We start from the raw sequence: 23,882 nt of genomic DNA on the forward strand, positions 1-23,882 counted from the left end.
GACTATTGAAGTTCATTTAACTTGTCACTTTATGTTTACAAAGGTATTATGTTCACTTAAGTGACTAAAGGACAAAAAACTTCTTTATCCCACATTGCTTAAAAGAGCATGCATCACATTGGGAAAAGTGATAAAGGTACATTAGACTTCACATGGAATGATATGAAGAATATAATATTCAAAACAAATATTAATCTAGGAGTTGGAAACAGTTGCTGGTTATTTCTTCTAGGACGCAAACCCTTGAAGAAGCTTTGGAGGTTGGACGCAAACCTAGCCTTCTTAAAGGTTTTATCTACATTTGCCAATCTAATTGTTTTTATTGTTTGTAAGATTGGATCAATTTGATATTTGCATGTTATTGTATTGCTATTGTATAATACAGTAATGCATTTGTTGGTTATTTGAGTTAACTCCTGATTTTAATGTGTACTTTTGAATATTGGAGGAAATAAATACTCTTTTTCCTAGATTTTCTCATATGCTTATCTACTGGTTATGAACGATTAATGTTCTAGAATTTAGATTAAATATTGGTTTACTGTTCAGATTTTTAATCTGCAAATATATATCACGGGTTATTGGTATAATATCCGGAAAGGGATATTACAGTGGTATTAGAGCCAAGAATCCTACCATCCTGTGGAAATACACAAGATTTATGAAAAGAAAAGGATTTCAAATTTTGGTTGCTTTGATGTGACTAGTTTGAGATTGAGGACGAAAACCCTCAGGTCTGGAAACACTAAGGGAGTTGGACATCACCCCATTCTTCCCTTATTTCAGTTTGTATTGGTTTTGGGTAGGAAATCGGCAAGGACATGAGGTTACAGATCAAGCAATGGAGTAAGTGCAGTCTAGTTTATGCAATAGTAATGGTTATATACATTTGAATTTACTGCAAGGTGTCTGGGCAGTAATTAACATATAGGTAACTCTTAACGGGTTGAGGACGTGGCTAAGGGAATAACCCTTACAATATTTCTTACATGGAGAGATTTCATACAGGTGATTCATTAACCCGTGACAGGTTGGGATGTGGTTTAGCAACTCTTGAACCCAAGACTCGGGACTGCTGCATATGAGACAATGTCAGGCACTTAACGCGAGGCTTCCTCTACCCACGTTCGGCAGGCTGAATACGTGACGAGCTGAGAAGAACTATACGTATTCAGCCACATTCCCTATTAGCACAAGATGAAGTCGCAGTGGGTTTGAACCAGATATATTAGTCAGATTGGTAGCCGTTTTAACAACCTGTGTGAGAAGGCATATACAGGTATCGGAAGGTGGGTATTGGCAATGTTACTCCGTATGGAAGTCGGGCTGCAGACATAGGTGTATTTTGCTGGGTATATCGTAAGTAGGGTGTGTGTAGACTTCGACCAATAACTTGATTCGCCTTCGGATTCCAGTCACAGCGTTTAGCAAGGCATTTACACCATTTCCTCCATACAAGTCGCGACAGTTTTAGTAATACTCAGATTCAACGTCCACAGCAACAAGGATCACAAATACACCCGACTAAGGGTCACGACAGAACACGTGAAGCTGCCATTCAGTTAGCCACCGGCTCATATTTAGTCGGGTACCATTTTTGGAGCCACGTTCGAAGCACTGCATATTATAAATTTGAATATCTGGACCTGCGATTCATATTTCAAGGAATTGGGGATCTAGTTATGGGTTGTGTGAGCATTGAAGGGGGTCTATGTTTGATGTAATTAAACCTGCAACATTTACCTTGGCTTGCGTTTTGCATTTTAAGACCTGCCATTCACTTTGGCACCTCCAAATCTGGACTTTGAGGGATGAGTAATTCTCTGAGGCTGTGATTGAAGTTTAAGGGAGGTGGAAGTATATTGGAGCTTTCTGAATTGAGTGGTAGCTCACTTGGGTACGAATATTTGAAAGTTATGGGCAAATCAAGGCAATAAACATCGGACCTTGATGACAGACATGACCTGAAACAATAAGGAATGTTGGCTGTTCAATGATTTATATGATCATCTAAATGATTTATTTGAAGGCTCTTCAGGAATTTGTGCATCGAAAGCTTCAACAAATTGGCCTCAAGTAATAGTACAAACATATGCCCTCAAGTAATTCCAATTAATTGCTTCTATAACTTTACTGTACAGATCAAAAGTAAAGTTGTGATATCTAGGATGAAGGAAGTGGTCTTCGTCTTAAAGACAACTATAATTTATGAAAGGCAGAAGCTCCAAAGAATGTTTTCATCTTTCAGTGGTATAAAATTTGATTGGGATAGTCCTATAATCACATATAGGATTATAGGGCATCAGTGAATTGAATGTTAAAAAACAACTTTCACTTTTCATAATTAAATGAATGTCTGGTTTTGTGTTGAAGTTTGAAGAATATGAAGGGTCATGGGATCAGAATGAGGAGCTTGGTCTAAATGACATGGGTATGTCTTCAGCTGACATGACATACAACTGACACTTATAGTAAGATGAGTACAATGCTCTTAGATACTTTTAAACTCATTATTCAGAAACAATAGAGACTATTATAGATTTATTGTTAAGAAATAGCATAGATTATTATAGGCTTTGGCACTGTGAATTCAATAAAGATTAGCAAAACCGCACTTAGAGCTGTACAGGACAGTATTGAAGCTGAAGATTCTTTGTGGTTTCAGTGTAAAGGCAAATGATACCTGTAGTAAGAAGCAACTTGACGACAATATAAAGGTTGCTGCCACAAGGAGCAGATATAGTTTGACAATAATTTTGATAATTTATTGAGAAATACATAAACAAACATTCAATTACTGAGCAAGTCATTGGTATTACAGAACATCTGCAAAAGAATTCATTCCCAAGAATAGCCTATAGGCAGATTTTATGAAATAGGATTGGGTCCATTTCGGGCACATGAAAAGATACATGGTAGAGGAAGCGGGACGAGACTTCCAACACGAGATTAAAACTGAAGTAAGAAGACTGTACAATGATTATAACAAATTTTCTTCAAAGCTTCAGAAAGAATTTCTTTTCATTGATTATGTGGACTTTCAGCTAGAGTTGCAAAACAATACGGATATAATAAGAGACAAATACTATGATTTGGCTCGAGATCTCCTTGCAGAGGACAGTTACAGGAATTTGCATGAGGAAGGCATTAATCAACTTGATAGTAGTACTGAAAAAGAAGAGCAATCTTTGCATGGTAATATACAAAACAATAATAATGGCACAAAATATACTAGTAGGTAATTGGAAGATAGAAGTAACTTATGGAGTTGTTTACACTAGTCCTTTTGATGAGCAGGTTAATGGCCCATGTAGTAGAGTTGACCAAACCGCCAACGTTGGCAACCCCAACATCTTTTTTGGTGACATGGAAATTAACTTGGATGAATTTTATGATAATACCAGGCTAGAAATTATGTCAAGTTTTGAGGAGTAAAAAATGGACCGCAATGTTGGCAAGACAGATGATCTAGCACACATTGAGTTAGAGGATATATATGAAAATGTTGTTCTCCTAGGTGATGAAAAATCAGAAAACTCTATGGAGAACAACCCATTTGTGTTTGAAGGAGATGGTCAAAAAACATTATCACTCCTTGACTTATTGGATATGCTTTTGGTCAAAGAAGACAAGATTGTCCAAGTGTTGACGAGGTTGGATGATTCTTCCAATTTGATTGAGGATCTCATGCAGAAGATTGTGATAGAAGAGAGGCGTGAGAATGTTTGTGGTATCACAAGTCCTCTTTTACACTTTGAAAATGATAAAATATGAGTACTTGCAACTATTAATGGATAGAGATCTAGCAATAAAATTTGGAAGGGACAAGGAGAGTGAGGTAGATGAGCTATGTCTTCAATTGAGCTTAACACATTATTCCATCCACAAAGCTGAAAATCAAACAAGTGGAGCAGCCACTTATGAAGAAGATGATAGTGGTTCAAGGGTACAAGAAATCACGCAAATCATTGAAGGAATTCATAAAGTGGGTAGATGTGAAGGCAAGCAATATGATTCAATCACGTATTTCCCATTTAAGACTATCTATGGTGAGAAATTTTTTATGGATCAACAAGTTGATAAGACTGAAAATTCTGATTTTTATGACAGCAGTTGTACATTTTCGTAGGACATGGTTAGTGATACAAGTAGTGAGGATAATTTAGAGTTTTTAGCTAATGGTGAACCATCCTTTTATAAAGACTTTGACATAAGCGAGAGTACTCATGGTGGAATAGGAAGTTCAGATTTATCCTTAGCACGCTTTGAGGGAATCTTCAACTTGCCCAAAGTTTTATCACCTAGCTCTTATGAGATGGCCACGGCCTACTTGTTGATTGGTGATTTTTCTTGTTGGTATATTTCCCTTATTAGTGATTTTCTTGTGTATGTTGGTAATATATTTGCTGATTCTATTTGGCCTTCTAGGGTCAACAAGTTATTTGTAGGTGAGTGGAGAGATCACACATTACCCTACATTCCACATGAGGTGTCCACATTTTTATTTCAGCAGGGTATTGAAGGCAATGTTAGCACTCATGATATTGGTGATTCACCAACCACTCTTTCATTTACCCAGGATCCTATTGTTTGGGAAGTCGGGGATCCAGGTGTTAATATTATCTTACATCTGGCGGATTATGCTGCGTTGCTACACAGACACATGATTATGATCTGTGTGTTTCAGCTTTCTGACATATCAGAGTTCCAGAGATTACGACTACTCCTCTTACACCAGAGTGATATGGCGGTGGAGTTGGATTGGCCGGATCTATTATTGACATCGGAACAAATATTACAGGAATGGTACAGTGGTGCAGGTATTATAGGAACTGGTCAATGGTATCTCAGACAGTGTACGGTTCCTCACTTGGGATCCAGGTGTAGCATCCCTAGGTATTGCCTTTCGTTGGGGAGCTAGGAGGAGAGTTTGGTTGCTATCAACTTGGGTTGGATATGGGTATATTGTTGAGCCCCCATTTTCACTTGACAGTACAGACTCACAGGGTCACTCATGGAGTGAGGCATTCGTTCTGACCGATGGTATTGGCACACAGGGCATTAGTACGTGGCAGTTGGTGTCCGTTTATGGTGAGACTTGGGATCCTGGCATTCAATTATTTGGCACATTGATTCCTATTGTACTGTTTCACCCTTTTGAGTTTGGGAAGATGCATGTCGGGGTACATCGGTTGAGGAGTAGAACCTCATTCTCGAGGCGAGTATGGGAATCTTGGCATTTGGTTTCTGTAGGTATGAGCGGATTGCTTGAGGGCAAGCAATCTTTAAGGAGGGAGGCTTTGTAATGTCTCCTTTTTCTGGGACATTATAATTCTGTGTGCCGGATCACTTCGCCTAGGTTTCGGGGGCGAAAAGATTCTTTATGGGGTTTAGTGCGAGGTTTGGCCTAGAGACTTCCATTTTTAGACCCATTAGATTAGTTTTGGCAGGTTGTTTGGATACTTTCTATTTTTAGTAAGTAAACATAGCTCAGTATTTTTGATATCCCAGTGTTGATTTGGAAGCGTCTCGTTGAGAGCTTTCCAATGAGCTATTTCACGTGCTTATCCGAGTTCGTTTGATCAGTTATTTTAATGTCTGATGATTATATGGTTTACTAAGTGACTATTAAAATTCATTTAACTTGTCACTTTATTTTTAAAAAGGTACTATGTTCACTTAAGTGACTAAAGGACAAAAAGCTTCTTTATCCCACATTGCTTAAAAGAGCGTGCATCACATTGGAAAAAGTGATAAAGGTACTTCAGACTTCACATGGGATAATATGAAGAATATAATATTCAAAAGAAATTTTAATCTGGGAGCTGGAAACAGTTGTTGGTTATTTCTTTTAGGACGCAAACCCTTGAAGAAGCTTTGGAGGTTGGACGCAAACTTAGCCTTCTTACAAGTTTTATCTACATTTGCCAATCTGACTGTTTTTACTGTTTGGAAGATTGGGTCAATTGGATATTTGCATGTTATTGTATTGCTATTGTATAAATAACACATTTGTTGGTTATTTGAGTTAACTCCTGATTTTAATGTGTACTTTTGAATATTGGAGGAAATAAAAACACTTTTCCCTGGATTTTCTCGTATGCTTATCTGCTGGTTATGAACGATTAATGTTTTAGAATTTAGATTAGATATTGGTTTACTGTTTGGATTTTTAATCTGCAAATATATATCACGGGTTATTGGTATAATATTCAGAAAGCGATATTACATAAAAATCGGAGTGGCCAACATTGGGCAAGAGCTCATCAACTGCTTGAACCTATCAAAACACTGTTGAGATTTGTTTGTCCACTCAAATGCATCCTTCTGGGTCAAATAAGTGAGGGGAGCTACCGCCTGTGAATATCCCTTCACAAATTGCCTTTAAAATCCACACAATCCCATGAACCCCTTGAGGTGTGAAAGTTTCTTAGGTGGAGGCCAATCCATGATAGCACGAATCTTCTCAGGATTAACTCAAACACCGTCTACACTAATGATGTGTCCAAGATATAATAACTTTGTCATGCCAAACTCGCACGTTGACATCTTGGCATATAATGACTCCCTCTCTAAGATGCTCAATACAACATCCAAGTGCTACAGGTGTTCCTCCTGTGTCCTATAGATGAGTATATCGTCAAAGAAAATTAATACAAATCTCCACAATTGATCCTTGAATGTCTTGTTCATGCATGATTGGAAAGTGATTGGCGCATTGGTCAATCTGAAAGGCAGAACCAATAACTCAAAATGGCCATAGTGGCATTTGAAAGCTATCTTCTCGACAACCTTATCCTGAACTTTGATCTAGTATTAGCTGAATCTCAAATCAATCTTTGAGAAATAGTATGCCCTATGCAATTCATCTTTTAGCTCATCAATCCTGGGTATGGGATACTGGTTCTTAATGGTGCACTTATTAAGCTCCCTGTAGTCAATGCACATCCGAAATGTTCCATCCTTCTTCTTGACTAAGACCCCTACTAAAGCAAAGGGACTCTTACTAGACCTAATGTGACCCATATCTAGAAGCTCCTTAATTGCTTTCTCTATCTCATCTTTGTACAGCTTCGGATGCCTATAAGGTATAGTCATAACTGGCTTGGCTCCTCCTTCTAACTCAATCACATGCTGCATTCCCATGTCTGGTGGTCTCCTTGCTGGAATATCATCAAATACTTTGGAGTGTTTGGTTAGCAAATCCTAAATTTGTGGTGGGTACTCATGCTTTTGCTACATACTCTCTTCCGGCATCATTACAACTACTATTGCTCATTGCACCTGATCATGTTGGATAAACCTCTCCATGCACCTCAAAGATATCACCTTAAGCCCCTTATTTGTAAGAGCTCTAATCACCACCTTCCTACCCTAATGCTCGAACTTCAAGTCTATCCTAGCCAAATTGCAAGGGAACTCATGTAGGGTCTTCATCCATGTCATGCCCAAATTGCAATCATAATCACTCATGGGGACCACATAAAATCTGCATGTCAATCATAATCTCTCATACGTAGAGGCATATCCTTCACTACCAAGGAACTGAGAAGGTGATGTCCACTAGCCACCATGACTTTGAATCCTTTATGCATATCTGTCTGAAGCCCCAGTCTATTAACAAGTGTCTCAGATATAAAATTGTGTGTAACACCTGTACCTACCAAAATAATCACTCACTATCCCTGAATAGTGCTTCTCACACGGAAAGTGATAGCTTGTTCATGTAATGTCCCCACTTTAGCAGTCGACCAAGTGTGTGTGCATTAGCCTATTCTACATGGTCTTGAGGGCTAACGAAGGGTTTAAAGGGATCTTAGAGTGTTTTGGCCTAGTCATCTCCAGTTTGGGTCAAAATAGAGTTGATTTACTTAGTCTCAGACATACTTACTATTTTTAGTAAGTCAACAGGACACATGGGAGGCTAGTTTTGGTGATTGGATTTGATACTCCTCGGCGAGAGCTTTTTGATGAGCTATCACTCGTGTTGTTTGGAGTCCGATAGCTAATATATTTTTATGCCTAAAGTATTATTAAAGTAACATTTAATTTAGTTGTAAAATATTGAAGTGTTACTTTAATATTAAATTTTATGGGAATGTGTGCAAATCAAAAGGGAGCGCCTAAGGGAGACATAAGTGATTATTTTAATATGTTTTATCTTGCACATCTTTTATCCCACATTGCTTATGTGAGTTGAATCAACTCTTGGAGAAAGAATAAAAGGGAGTGTTAGTGGCTTCATTCGGCAAGTTGAATATAAGAAGAGAATTGATATGTGAGTTGCAGATCCGTTCTTGGCATTAGAGGATGTCTATCCTCTCTTGTGACATTCTAGACGTCAATCCCTTGTGGTTTGGCCTTTGAAATCTATTGTTATCAGCTTCATTATCAGACAGATTGGGTGTGATTCTAGCTACAAGAAAATTTGATGTTTTGCTCATATCTCCTTCTTTACTCATCCAATGCTTATGCCACTTTGAGAGAATGATTTTATGAAGATAATGGACTGTTTGGAAGACAAAATACTGTAGCAGCATTGTTCTCGTGACACTATTCACATAGCACTATTCATGTCACTGTAGCAACAGGTTTAAATAACATTTGCTGGAGCATTATGTCAATAATAGTGGAGCAATTAGTGAGTTAATAATCTGCCATGTATTTGATTTTATTTAATTCTGAAAATGACATCTTATCAGTTGTAATACAATTTCCAGTCTGCATATCACTGTACTTTCTTTTTTTCATGTTGAGTGATTTTCAATTCCATACAAGAAAACACTATACATGTCTCATTTCTGAAGTCATAAGGGGTTAAATTAGTAAATGAAGGAATAAGGAGTTGGATGCAAACTGTTTGACAAAATTCCTATTAGTAGTTGTTTAGTTTTTGGGGCATTTCTAGGGTGCCCTTTACAATTCACCTAACAAGCGGGCTATAACCTTCCCTTCAATTACTTCGTCATCCGTAGACTCACCTCCCTTTTTGTTTGCGTCTTCAGAATGACCATCATCTCCTTCTAATAATGATTCCTTTGCTGAAATATATTCTGTTGGCAGCCTTGGCTTTGAGAGGGCATTTGTGAGATAGATCCCATGGTTCCCTACAATGGTAGCATAACTTCTTCCTCCTAAGTTCGTTAAGCTGATTGCTGTCCAACTTTTCAGTTTCACCTCTTTGAGGTTGTTCTTTGTGGAAGATCTTCTTATCTTTATCTGTTTTAGAGGTGGAACTCTTAGTATAAAATCTGTCTCTAGATGTGGTTGGCTCCATCTCCCTTACCTTCTTGTAGGTCTGTTGCAATGAAGTTGTACTTAGTCCTTTGATCCATCCTCTTAGTGGTTCAGTGAGGCCCTCCATGAAGAGCATTAAGAGCTCATTAGGTGCTATATCAGTCACTAGGGCTGCCAGCCTTTGAAATTCAGCTATGTAATTATCAACACTGGTCCATTGTTTCAGCTGTGCTAATTCTTTAAAATGCAACTCAGGGTCCTTGTTATCAAACCTATCAATCAATGTTTCCGTGAAGTCAATATATGAAGTAATGTGATTATGCCCCAGGTTGATTAGACCATGATTCTCCCATTCATGCACAAGTCCCTCTAAGTGTAATGTTGCAAATTTGATGGCATCCTCTTCTGGCATAGGAATCAGCTGAAAATACATATCTAACTTCTGGACGCAATCCCTTGTGGTCATCTTACCTGTTCCATCATAAGAAGGGAGGGAGAATTTATTAATCTTCCTTAACAACTCTGTCTTCCGGCCTCTATTGTGACCCCTTGGCATGTGTCTCATCCTCAAATCCATGTAGTCACACAATGTGATGGCTGCTCAAAACTCATCTCCTTCAGCTGCCCATTTTCTCAGTAATTGGCCCTATACATCCTATAATTGCACCTCTTGCCCTTGCTGTACTTGAACTCTAGTATGGAAATCGGGATGCTTGGTCTTGAACAAGTTGTGCTCACTGGTCTGGCCACCCTACCTAAATTATCAGCCACCTATATTCCTCCATTTGGTCCATTTGTTCAACCTGTTGATCTACATTGTTCCCTGCATTAACCCCACCATTGTTACCCATATTTTGTCCTCTGTTAACTCCCCCATTCACATTTTCTGCACCATTGACCCTGATATTGTTTGCTGCATTATCATCATTAATATTCAAATTTAACCCCATCTGTTGTGCCATCATTTGCAGCATAAGTTCCATTCGCTGATCTTGCCGTTGTGGTCTTTGTCCAGCCAATACATGCCCTTGGTTGATGGTTTCTATCAACTGCCCGAACATACGTGCCTCATTAACCTCTGCATTTCTCTCACCCATGTTCTCAAGTATTACTTCCTCGAAATCAATATCACTAGGTTCTATCTCTATCTGCAAAGTAGTTTGTCTTTCAGATTCTTGGTCACTTTGGCTCCTAACTTGTTGTGCCAGTGTATTCCGTAACTTCTAATTGGTCTTATTCATACTTCAGCCACATTGTCAGAATATGCCCACAATGAACTCCATAGCCTGGAGAATCTTTAGGCTTCGATACCACTGTAATGGGCTGGGTGACCCGCTGTTTACTCCACTAAGCTGAGAATCTGTACTCTTATCAATTGTTAAAAAGGAACTGTTAACGACACTAAAATATCTCTGTATTAAGCATTTATAGCAACCAGGTCTGAGCAACAGGTTTATTCATTAGTGCAACTACTACGAGATTATATGTAAAGAACAACTCTTATTAACTGAAAGTTTATCAAAACAAATCCCAAGAGCGAGGTTCCACAATATCAGGAATAAACACGTTATGGGACTAGAGTCACAAACCCAACCTGTGAACATAGAGAAGAAATGCCTCCTGTGTTAGCTGTTCAGTTCTCTTTCATCCCTTCATGCGGAGATGCCTGCAAGTGATCTGCATTCTCCTTCCCTCTTAGTGCGATCCTTCTATTCCTCCCAGCTCTGTCAGCCTTCACATGCTTCACTCTTTCTATGCCCGTGTCGGCTTCCACTCTCTGTTACGTGATTGCCTAAATTGTGTAGCCATGGACATAGATATTGGTGCTTTGCCGTCCTCTCTTGCTGTTGTACGTTCACCCGGTCATGTCAAGTCCGTTGTAGAGTGTGCTTGTGGATCAGTGGCCAACTTCCCGATGGTCATTCCTATTTTGAGACCATGGGAATACTTGTGCTGTCTTGTGCATATTCAGCTCACTCCAGAATAGATATCTCATATCATGATATCGTGATTACTATGTTCCAAACCTCAATACCCTTCCAAGGTGTCAAGGTTGCTAGTCTGCAAGGTTTACATCTCACAGGCCCTTGTCTACTGTTCTCTCCAAATCCTTCCTAAAACGCTGGTCTGTTCCATCCTTCTTCCCTGCAAATAGCCCCTTCTAAAGTCGATGCCTGACCTTTTCTCTTCTGCTGGGATTCCTATCATGGTGTAGTTGTAATGCCCGCAGAAAGGTGTAACTGGTGGCTTACGTGTCATTCCAATTGTCCCTAGTGGTGAACTCTCTTCTTTTGTCTTCACTTGCTTCTTACATCGGCTGACTGGCACAACACTTCACCTATTCTTGTCTTACCCTGTGCCTCCCTATTCGAAGGATTGAAATGCCACCTGTCCCCTTTTGAGTGCCCGTATTAGCCTTCCCGGGACAATTTTCTGAAGGCTGGCACTTGTGTCCCTTATGTTGGGGACATTAAATGTTGGGTACATTGTCAGTACATTCATACAAATTTATACACATACGCGCATGTATATGTATGTATGTGTACATACATACATATATACATGCATACATTTGCAGCTAAAATATAGAATTAAGTTTAGAATGTCATATACCAATATATATGCTAAATAAAACTGTACTTATTTCAAAATTTGAAACATATCTAATTTAAATTCAGGTTTCTGTATCGAAAAGATCAAGCCAGAATCTCATGATAGATAATTTCAGAGTTTTGTAATCAGCAATCTAGATCTTAAAATAAAAGATCAAACTAGAATCACTTAACATTTCAGCATTTAAAAACACAAATCCCTGATGTTTACCACAGGAGATTCGCTTCAGAATCCAATCCCGGTATGTTTCGTACCCGGAATTGCCAGGAAAAGTCCCACAATTCAGCAACTTAGAAAAACTGTGATCTCAAAGCAACATATAGAAAATAGACTGGGCTATTGGCTCCTGAGTTTATTTTTAGGAGAGGAAAGTGCTCGTGATTTAAGTCACAAATTGCAAAACTAAATTAAATATAATTTTTCAGTTCTATCTTGGTTTAGAAGTAGACAAGACATCATGCAGATTAAGCTGCATTCAGTTTTATCTGACTTAGAAGTAGACAAGAAGTCATGCAGATTAAGGTACATCCAAATCAAAGCTAAACTAGAATTCTGTCTAGACTTTACTGTTTTGCGAGATCACAACTAAGGCCAAACCCAACAAAATCTTACTATATACCAATTAAGAGTTAAAACTCTTGGAAATTAACTAAGACAAACTTATAGATGCGTAAGACTTACGTAACCGCTTTGAAATGGATCCCAGAGCCATTTATGGAAAAAATATTGGCTAGTTGACTCCTGAGGTATCTTCATAGAACTTGTTGATTGAAACTTCCATCCTCATGCTGTCTAATTCTTCTTTTCAATTTAATCATTTTTGCACACAAGTTACTGTGGCTTTATCCAGGTTAAGTTTTATAAGTGGTGTTTCCTGCCATTTTAGTTATTTTTGGTTCAGAAGGTATTTTGGTTTTATCTGAATCAAAATTGATTTCTTGAAATGTAGATTTGTCAACCTCACATTTCAGCTTAAATTGTTCATCTTTAAGCCTGAGCTGTGCCTTGTGCCACTGAAATTGAATTTGTTGGGTTTCATTGAGAGAATTCAATACCCTGAACCTCCTGAGCCAACTTCTTGGATATTTGAGCCTTCTCATAAATCTGTTGCAGGTTCTGTTTGCAACCTTTATAGTCTTGGATCAAATTTATGCTGCTATCAAAATTCATTTATGGGCATCGAGTAAACTACTGCTAGTTTAATTAAGCTATTGCATCACTTGTTCTACATTCTCTGGAGAGTTGTCAGCTAAAAAGGTGTTGCTTCTATATAGGGATGATGTTGCTCTGAAAAAAATTTTGCAGTTGGGTTGGGGATAGAAAGCTGGAAAAAATGGACCAATTGGAAGGGAGGCTTATCTGACTTTTCAGATGACTGGTATCATTGAACTTATACTTTCAGCAAGTTCAGGCCATGCTGGCCATGGACTAAATCTTCCTTCTTGATAAGCCTCCAGGAGTGAGAGAGGTCATGGAGTACATCTCACATATGGATTAATCTCCACTATTGAAGGACCGTGTTGAACAACCCTTGCCTCCACATGATCTCTGTCCATAGACTGTCTGAGAGGTCTCACAAGTAGCTAAAATCTCTCCACCAATTTGCAACTTTCCAATGAGCTCCCTGCTCCAATACAGTCAATATATAAGAGCCAAGCTTGGAAATTGCCTCCAGCACAAGAGACACAGATATATATATATATATAGAGAGAGAGAGAGAGAGAGAGAGACTATATCATCAAATCATTACGAAATGGTATATACAATTTATTTCATCACTTGATTTAACTCAGTCACCTTTAGACATGGAGACTTAGATGCTTTGGAGACTGGTACTGGTACTGATATGGCTAATTTTCAAAACTAGATGGGGGTACTTGGAGGCTCCGATGTTTTTTCTTAATATAATTTAATAATTACCTAAGAAATATCATAACATAGAACTTTGCAAACTTAAACAATGGAAAAGTGCAAGATCGAACTTTGAACATTAACTAATAATTTATAGGGTACATTCCTCTAAGCATTCTATAGGTTTCATATCCTATTGACAATGCCATGTGAATGCCCCTACATTGTGCATACAAGTCTGCCAGTGCAGATGAATTCAACTGGAGATGCCAAAATCGCTGCGATTCAGGCAATTTTATGATTCCATTCAATCTTCTGAGTTTTGGTGACTAGGTAACTCGGATCGGCGATTAATTTTACCAAAATTTGCCTAACTCGGCAATTCGTGTGATTCAAGCAAAAATCACCATAAGTCGCTGCCATGAATCGGGATTCTAAAATTGTATATTACCAAAATCACGCTTCATTTCACCCAAGTTGGGATGCAAGAATAAAATGACATGTGCAGACACTATTTTACCATGAATTTGTTACTATATAACCATCAGATGAATCAGAACAGTTACTGTTTACATCCAAGATTTCATACAATTTAGGTAAATTGAATCCCAAGACTTGTCAACTAAGACCAACCTAGAAACATTAATTTCTACAAAGATAGAGAATCAACAACAATGCACATAGCTACTAGTGGCTAACAGTTTTCCTCACTGAACCACATATCCTCACCACCAACAAGTAATATAAATGTCTTTTAATATTCAGGCAGAATACATCAAGAAAATTTGAGGGTAAGATTTTGCGAGAGAAATTGGGAAAATCCTCTCAATCCTCTTAAACATTTTAAACTTGTGCATCCCGAAAACCTCCATTTTTATTTAAGTGATGAGAAATAAGTGAATGTAGTTTGAAATTTTGGGTTCACTTAAAACAAATTATGATTAAACCAGAGCATTGAATGGAGTATGCTAAAAAGGCAAGTAAAAAGTTAAACAACATGAGAATCAGCAGCATCTGCAACAAAATTGGGGTCATTCTAATTGACTGCACTTATAATTTTACGTATGTGATGGGTTTATCATTTATGTTGCTTATTTATGTATGTTAGCTTCTATTTGATGATGTTATAGTGTGTTTAAGTTATATTCAATAAGGGGTGCATGAAATAAGTTTTAAATCGTTAAAATCTCTAAACTTCAAGGGTTTTTTCACTTTGCCGATTCATGAGTCAAGTCAGCCTTGCCGACTCCAATCTGATTCTGAGTTTTGGCTCTTCAAATGCAACTATGCTGGCAGACATGTAGGCAAAATGTGGAAGCATTTGGACATCATGTGAATGCTTAAAATTTAAAAATAAAAAATTGAACCTTAGGCTCCTAGTGTTATTGAGTTCCATTGTAATGCCTTGCCAAGGAATTTAAAAGAACTAACCTAGAGTTTTACTAAGTTTGCCAAACATTTTTTTTTATAAGATAACATATAACAACAATCATACATAAGTAAACATAACAGATTACATTCCTTAAGGTTCCCAAGACGTTGAGTCACATTTAAATTTTAATTAATACTAAGCCAAATAAATAACACATCCACATGAAAGAATAACTACAAGTCCAAATTAATAAACATTTATTCCGAATGCCACTTGGCAATAAAATTCGGAATGCACAATCATCCATTGTACATGTCATAGGGTATGAAAGGCTGAAAGAATATACATTTATAAAATAAATTACATCATCCCTTTCGGATCCATGAAACAAGATACAATACAATAAGTCAAATCATCCACCATAAAGATATAACCATCCATCATAAAGATATAACCATCCATCATAATACACAAAGATAGAATGAAAGGAAATGGAGACAATGAACTCTAGCCACGGCATCAATGGACAGATTTCAAAGGTAAGAGTGAAAAGCACTACCACCCAACCGCATGGCAACCCAAAAAGATCCACTCCCACCGTGCTGAGGAGATAGTCTCAAGTCCCAAATAGGATATCAATCCCAAAATCAAAAGTAATATCTAAGTCAAGGAAACCCTAAAAAGTAATCTAACTCAAAGGTTCCAAGATAAATTGACATCTGGACCCAGAGGCAAACACAGACACGTAGGAAATCTATATTGCTAGTGGGCAAGTGTCATCGCATGAACCAATGCTAGTCTTTCAATCCTTTGGCCCCCTAGTGACTCTATGCGGCACTAGTATCCTTTCATACTGACAAGGCATACTAATGATGCATGGTCACAACCAAACTTCCTCTCTACTCCTGTCTTAGTCTATACTAGCACTCAAGGCATGGGCGATGAAAGACAATACTTATTAGGTTCATTTTACTCTCATTTAGTGTAGTGTTTTCACTTATTAACTACTTACAATGGGTTACCCTGGCAACCATTTTGGGCCTCGCCCTACATTACAAGCCACTTCCCAACTTAAAATACAGATTACCTACCCTAGGCTCATAAAAGTATAAATAAAAGAATCACAATTTTCACCTCAGCCCTATACAAGTGACTGGATAGCATCAAAAGATAATCCACAATAACACCTTAGTTCTTTACAAGCAACTGGAAAACATCCCAAAAATAACTAATCAAAGACTCAAAAGGTTAAGTCAAATATGTCATAACATTCACCTTAGTTTCACACAAGAACACTGATAAGCAATAATGAACAATAAATCCAAACGCATCATAGAGTATAGCAGACACATTACCATGGTTGAGTTTAAAAGATCAAAAGATCAAATCATCATAATATCACAAATACAGAACTCCCAAGCCTCTGGTAGACGTCCTAACACTAGTCAACACTCTAGTCAACCCAAACCCAAAACATAAGACAACATACAGATAACAGTGTAGGTTTCATAGTTTGGTTTGATTTTAAAAACACATTGTCTAAGTTTATGATTAGGTTTGAGTTTTTGTTTCAATGTAAGTTTTCGAGTATATAAGATTACATTTTAACCCTTACCATTTAACCCATTCTCGTATTTGAACAAAATACACAGTTACCCTTATCTTATGAGATTACAAAGGTTATAATTAAATATCATAAGATGGCTTTAAAATAATAATTATCTATTAAATTATTAAAATAATAATTATCGATTATTAAATAAAATACTCATGATTCTATTAATAATCAAATTATTAAATAATAATAAAAATACATATATTTGAACATTATTGACTAATATTAATCCGAATTAACTCCCTTAATATTTATCATTGAATAATCTAAATTACTAAATTAATAATTATTAATTAATTAATAATAATAAAACTATTAATAAAGTTCTTAATAATTAATATCTATAAACTAACATTTACTAAAATTTAATACTTTAATACAACTTTATAAATTTAATTTTAGTAAAATTAAATTTAAACAAAATAAGATTTAAAAAAAACTAACCTTACCTTTCTTTTATTAAAAAGCCTGTGGGCTTTTCGCTGCCGCAGCAGCTTTGCTGTCATGACAACAGAGTATTGCCGTAGTAGTCCCCTGCGGCCACGGCAGTAGGCTTGACATGTGGCCTCATAAAAGACATGCCGGCGGAGGGTGGAATGGGAGGTGGGGGTGTGGTGGCCTCGCCCCAAATTTTTTTTTTTAATATATATTTTTAAAATTTTAATAAAATTTGTTTTAAAACCACCCCCCCCTAGTTAAAAATTTTTAAATATCTTTTTTTTTTATAAACATTGCAAATTTAACCTGATAGGGAAAATATGACAAACCAACCAAATTTATATTCTAAAATTTCGATTTCATTTCAAACCCTTCCTGATTAAAATACTAATTTCTTTAATATACAAAACGAGGGTCTCTAATTGCTTTTTCAATCTTGATATACAGATAGAATTCGATACGAATATCAATAGATTTAGAATGAAAGATTTGAAAGATTCATACAAATGAAATTTGGAAAATAGATTCCACAAACACAATGTAGACAAGAATATTGAATTACATAATTCATTAAGTGATGAAAATACAAGACCCCACCCGAGTCTGATGCTAATATGCCACCACCCGAAGATTGTGAGAGAACTCTTTTTTCTCTCAAAACCTTCTCTCTGATAATTCCTTATCCAAAAATCCCTGTCCTTAGAAAATGAACCCTCAATTGTTGATAAGGAGTTCTCCCCTAAATTCGGGGCACTGATTGTGCGATCACGTGAGGGAACTCGTTGATCACAACGCTTTAACTCTTTATTTACTTATCTTTTTACGTTTTCATGCACACTTTTTGCAATATAAAATATCTTTATTGAATTATTTTCTTTATCTTTTTAATTAATATATTATATTATAATCTCATGCATAAGCTTTATGCAATATAATTAAAATAAACTTTATTAAATAATTGCTTTCTCTCTCTTAATAATTTTCAAAGCATTTTTTAATATAATATTTATTAACTTAAATAATAATAATATTTACCAATTATTTAAAAATGATCTCCTAAATATATTATTATTAAATTAAATAAATATTATTACGCTATAAAAGTGGAACTATAATTTTCTTTTAAAATTTATTTCTTTTTATTTAATTAATTTCCCAATTAATTAAATATTGAAATTATCTTAATAATTTTTCATTAAATTAAATTATTAATTAATATTTTAATTCGACTTAATTAATAGAAAAATACCAAAGACCTAAAAGAGGAAATATGAAAACCCATCATAAAGTACCACATACAAGATCAAACTTAGGGGCTATAATCACGAATTTACGTCATACGACGAATTCGGAAAGGTAATCATCTCAAATACTTGTCCTAATTTTCTAAGACAAATGGTTTTAAGGATAGAATTTGAACTCAAGAATTTATCTCCCCTCTCTTACCATTGAGATATTGTGATAGGGTACGCTCATCCTAACAATTCAGGGAAGTCGATACCTGGTACTTGCAATCTGCATACAATCCACACATGTGCAAACACAATATTCTAAACTAAACAGACAATGGCAAGAAATGGTTCATTGTGTAGATCTCGACTAGCAGATGACTACGACTCCCTTCCTTAACCACATTAGAAATGTCATACATAAAGAAAACATACACGCACACCATACACATGCAGTATGGGGTATCCATAAGAAAACATGTATAAATAATCCATCTAACTAACATCATCAAATAACTGAAATCACTGTAAATAGTCATCATCAAGGTATAATCATGCATACATGAAGTAACTAATACCAAAGTAGTCTCATCATATAATCAACTGAGTATGAAAACAATATCCAATCATTTGGAAAACAAAGCTACTAATCATCAAGCATAAACATAAATTGGCCTAAAAGAGTTCGACAATAATAACTGAATGTAAACTAGGGGCAGGCACTACAGCCATGACTACAGGACCACAGGAGGTTTTAAGGATTTTTTTTTTTTTGAAAGACAATTGTAAATGCGAACCTTGTTGCAGTCTTTTTTGAAAAACAATTGTAAATGCAAATCAGGTTGCATTCTATTTTGGAAAACAAATGTAAATGCAAACCTGGTTGCAGTTTTATGGGTGCTGTTCAGTTTTCTTGGGCACCTTTAGTGCTTCCAATGGCGAATGGAGAAGAAAACTAATGCTCAGTGTCATTTTGATGCCTTTTTTGACAAGAGACTCTTGGAAAATTGGTGGAAGATGGGAAGACGGTGGTTGACGGTGAGACGAAGTCTCTGAGCAAATTCAAATACTCTAGGTGTGCAAAAAGTCTTAGAGATGCATCTCCTCCGAAACATGCCTCAGTGGGGCGGAGATGCGTCTTCCAGTTTCACTATCTAAAATAGTGGTCCTCGTATTAGTCCCAGTCCCAGTAACAGTAGATTAGGTTCAAGTGAAGTTTAACTTCATTTGAGCCTAGTTTACTGGTCCTAGTATTGGTTTTGGCTCGGGTTCAGGGGTTCTGTTTGTTTGTTCGGTCAAATAAAATCTGGGATTGGGTTTGTTTTGGGTTTGCCCATACAAAAACATATCAAAATATTTGCCACTGTAGTTAAGTTCAAAATACCACACATGGCATCATTATATTGTAATTTAGACAAATCCATTATAAAAATAAACATTCCATCCCAAATCTTATTAAGCATTAAAGCAGACCACTATTCAGAAACATGGCATCAAGTGCAAAACTTGATCCATTTTCAGATCAGCTCCACTCCACTCATGATGATAAGAAGTATGAAGAGAGTGAGTCTTCTTGCTGAAAAGTGGACTTGAGACAGTGTTCTATCTGACAGAAACAAAGGAGGCCAGGATGCAGTTTGATAATGAAATGCATTCCAGATGAAAGCCAATCTGAGTGTCTTTTGAGGATTTATGCCCACTTACAGACATCAGATACTTTCAACATATTTAGTTCAATGAAAATTAGAGCACTTTTTGAGTTAGAACTGGAAAGGATAGAATATTTCCTGAGCCACTCTTACATTGTCAGGCATTTCATTTCCTCATAAAAATTGCTGCACAACAAAATTGACTTAAAAACCTCTAGCACAATATATGCTTCACGAGTTTACAGTTGTTTGTGTTGAATCATCTTAGCAAGGTTTTCATCCTTGAGTACTCTATTGCTTTTAAGATATCTCCTCCAATCACCTCCAAACAAACTTTGGTTAATCTGGGATGGGAAGGCCCCAAGCCCTGGAGCTTTGCTTCTTTTGAAGGAGAAACAGTTGCTTAAGTTCCTCACTAATTGGGGAAATAAATTCTCTTTATTATAAAAGGGGATGCTCTGTATGGCCTACTGTGAGCTTTGCTACTATCCATGATTGTTTCTCATGCAAATTTTCTGTGGTATGTTTGTGAGCCTGCCAAGAATATCTTTTTGGTATAAACTCTTATTTGGATGTCTATTTTAAGCTTATGTGGATCTTTCTTTCTTTGATTTTTTCTTCGATACCGAATCATAAATGTACTTCATTATTCCTACCCATTTGACAAAGATCATTCCATCAGTTTATGCAGTGTCCTTGGTTGTTATGACTGCACAATTAATAAGAAATAGATTTAGGTACTCTTTGAAGGAAACTGCTAAATGCCCTTTTACACTGTTCTTTGCAGGCAGTGGCTTTGATGTGTGCATTTTTGCATTACAAATTTCTGTCTTCTTCATATGGTGGAATGCGGAGTTCTCATTCATGGAATGTTAGGTAAGCTGCATAGCTTTTTTCATCAGTTTCATTTCCTTTATTTTGAAAGTCATCTTTATTCTAATTAAAATCCAAGTTTTCACTGGTTTTACATTTTGTCTCTTACTTTGTCGACTCCCATTTTTTTCTCATGTCAGTTCAAGGGACGAGATTATAAAATCTGTTCTTTCCTTTTCTGTGGAGGAGAGTGGATGGTGGATTTTCCCAACAGTGCTTTTTATCTGTAAATGTGTACAATCTCAAATGGTGGATTGGCATATTGCCAATTTGGAAGTTCAAGATCCCACCCTGTATAGTAGTGATCCAGTAGAATTCTGGGAATCTTGAGCTATACCCATATTAAACAAGCTTCAAAGTTATCGATTTCTTAAGCAGTGGTAGATCTTTAGTTTTTCAGAGCTTGGCTTTCAATGCATTTACATCATTTGTGTTCACATATTATTTTAAGAAGCATATTTCATCTGGGGTACTTTTACCCATTTGTAAAAGAGGGTTGCAAAAACTAGGGTGACAAGGCACTGAACTTCATGATATTTATATTGCCACAGTGTAGATATCAATCAGAGACCTGCATTGCTTCATATTGTGGCATTTATAATTTTATAGGGAAAAAAGGGCACATATTGTAAATATCATTTTTATTAATGAAGTAAAAGCTTTCATTCTTTGACAAGAGAAAATTCTTTTCACTGTTGTCCAATTTAAGTTGCTACAATTTTGCATGATTTCTTCATGATGCATGTTGAATACTTGCCATTAAGATCAATGTAGGAATGTTACCATTTTGTAGCAACATCAATGGGATGTTCATAAAAGAGAAATCACAATAACATTGCAGATGCTTAAAAACTGTCCTATAAGCTGGCATACAACATGAATGTTGTTTATGGCTAAGGCCTAGTGTAAGATTATTTAGAAGGAAAAGGGATTACATATACCAACACAAAAATGATGTGTAAAACTCAATAGTGGTTTGAAGGATGAATTCATGGTGCGGTTTATGCAACTGGATTGGCTTGAAAATTGAATCAACTTTCTTCCATCAGTCTGTCGCAGCTTCCTGCTTTGGTTGCATTAAATATTCCCTTGAAATCCAGTTAAGCATCGTATGTTTCTAACATCTTTTGCCAAGTTACCGATTTGGGTTTAGGGATGGGTTTGGATATGAGAACCTAGTACATGCGTATGTGATTTTTTTAGGGTTTTTGGTATGTATGTGTACCTGTGTCTGTGTGTGCACACGCATGTGTACAATGTAATTTCCCGCGTGTAAGTTGTCATCAAGAATCAGTCACTAGTCCATATCTTTTGACCTTGAGGAGCTAATTTAGGACTTAAAAGGGATCATGGTGTTTATTGGTGAATATGGGCAACTTTACTTATGCAAAAAAGTGACCAAGTTAAAATATTAATAAAGTTGAAAAGTTCTAATCGCTCGAGGTCACTTTAAACATTAATATGGTTTCAATTTTTGTTTTTGCCTAGCCGACTTGGACTTCCACGCAGGTTGACAAAGACATGCCTCAGCTACTCTATGCTCACAGAAATGGGGACGACACAAGTTTAAGGATTGTGCATTATTGCAGTACAAGAATGAACAGGTTATTTGGGAAGAATGAAGAGACTAGGATCTTCATGTTTGAAGGTATGAAAAACAGACGGGGAGATTTGTTGGTGAAATTGGTTGCAGAAAACCATAGTTGAAAAAAATATTTTTGAGGACTACGATGACATAGACCCTCAACGGTTAACAATTTTGACAGCACATTTTGGGACTAGCAGAGCTAGTGGATTTCATTTAGCAGAGATAGCTTGTGAAGGAGATCGGAACAAGTGGTTATACCCAGGTTCAAATGTGCATGAGAAGGGACATCTTTAGAATTCATGCCTTGAATCAATTGTGGGCTTAGCAGAGATAACAAGAGGAGTTTGTGAATTGACTAAAGCAATTGATACACATGGAAATCGTGCAGTGAGAAAACATGGATGCAACATCCTAGTAGAATCATTGGATGGGCTCGACAATAGGTGGAGTGTGGGATGACTGAGTTAGGCAAAGATTGTTGGGTGCTGAGGATAATGCTTATTTTGTTAATTTTGACAGAGAATTAGAGGAAGCGACCATATTCTTAAGACCATCAAAATTCATCCTAAAGAAGCATACTGGCAACCAAGCACCTGGGAGCACACTGCTATCAAAGGTCGTTGCCTTTCATTTAATTCAAGTACAAGGAGTCAAGATTTTGCAGCTTGGAGTATTAATGGTCCACCAACAATTGTTTGAACTACAAATATATTGTTGAATTGATGCATATATCGAATTTAGTATTGGTACATTGCACAAGCTTTAACACAATAAACCATAACCAAAACAAAACAAAACAAACAAGCATCAGGTATGCACTTAACAACAACCAATTAGAGTAGTACTGCAGAAGTAATAGGTTGTAGCCAAGCCAAACTGAGCGGGTCATTTCAGTGGTATCAGAGTGGTGAGTCTTGCCTTCCTTGTGGGATATTAATTCAATCAATTGGGAAATGATATGACAGATTGAAGTGTTCAGCCATTGACACACAATTACAACTTGAGGAGAACTAGAGCATGTAATTAAGCAGCTTAAGGAGAGGAAAATCCGAAAGAATAGCTTATTGCAGCTGAACAAGTAGTTGATAACATAGGGGACATTAATGCTAAGGATCGAGGAGGAGAGATATTTTTACAGTTATTGGACACCATAGCATAAGGGCAACGATTAGTTGAACAAGGAGCATAGGACCATAATCAGCGAATGGATGCTCTAATACAAATTATGGCTAGATAGATGGGCATTAATGTGAATGCAGGTGGAAATAATAATGGAAACAAAGGAGGTAATAATGCAAGAAATAATGGCAGAAATAATGCAGGTCTAAATGTGGGCAATAACAAAATACACAATGAATAAAACTATAGAGGAGTACAAGTTGGTGATAATTTCAAGCAGGTACTTAGACCAGCAAGG

The 23,882-nt window shown here is 36.6% G+C and overlaps 1 protein-coding gene across 2 annotated transcripts in view; it reads left to right on the forward strand.

Moving 5' to 3' along the window:
- LOC149573226 (uncharacterized) overlaps positions 1-21,560 on the forward strand; it is a 235,547-nt gene extending 213,987 nt beyond the window's left edge. For both annotated transcript variants that reach the window (XM_089814405.1, XM_089814406.1), the window contains 2 exons: positions 20,792-20,880; positions 21,018-21,560. In XM_089814405.1, the coding sequence (XP_089670531.1) occupies positions 20,792-20,880; positions 21,018-21,207 (279 nt within the window). In that variant the 3' untranslated portion in view covers positions 21,208-21,560. The remainder of the gene's footprint in view (positions 1-20,791; positions 20,881-21,017) is intronic.
- The last annotated feature ends 2,322 nt before the right edge of the window (positions 21,561-23,882 follow it).

This window comes from Cupressus sempervirens, chromosome 2 (genome assembly GCF_028749045.1).
Source record: "Cupressus sempervirens isolate cs-2001-9-10 chromosome 2, ASM2874904v1, whole genome shotgun sequence".
NCBI classification, from domain to species: Eukaryota; Viridiplantae; Streptophyta; class Pinopsida; order Cupressales; family Cupressaceae; genus Cupressus; species Cupressus sempervirens.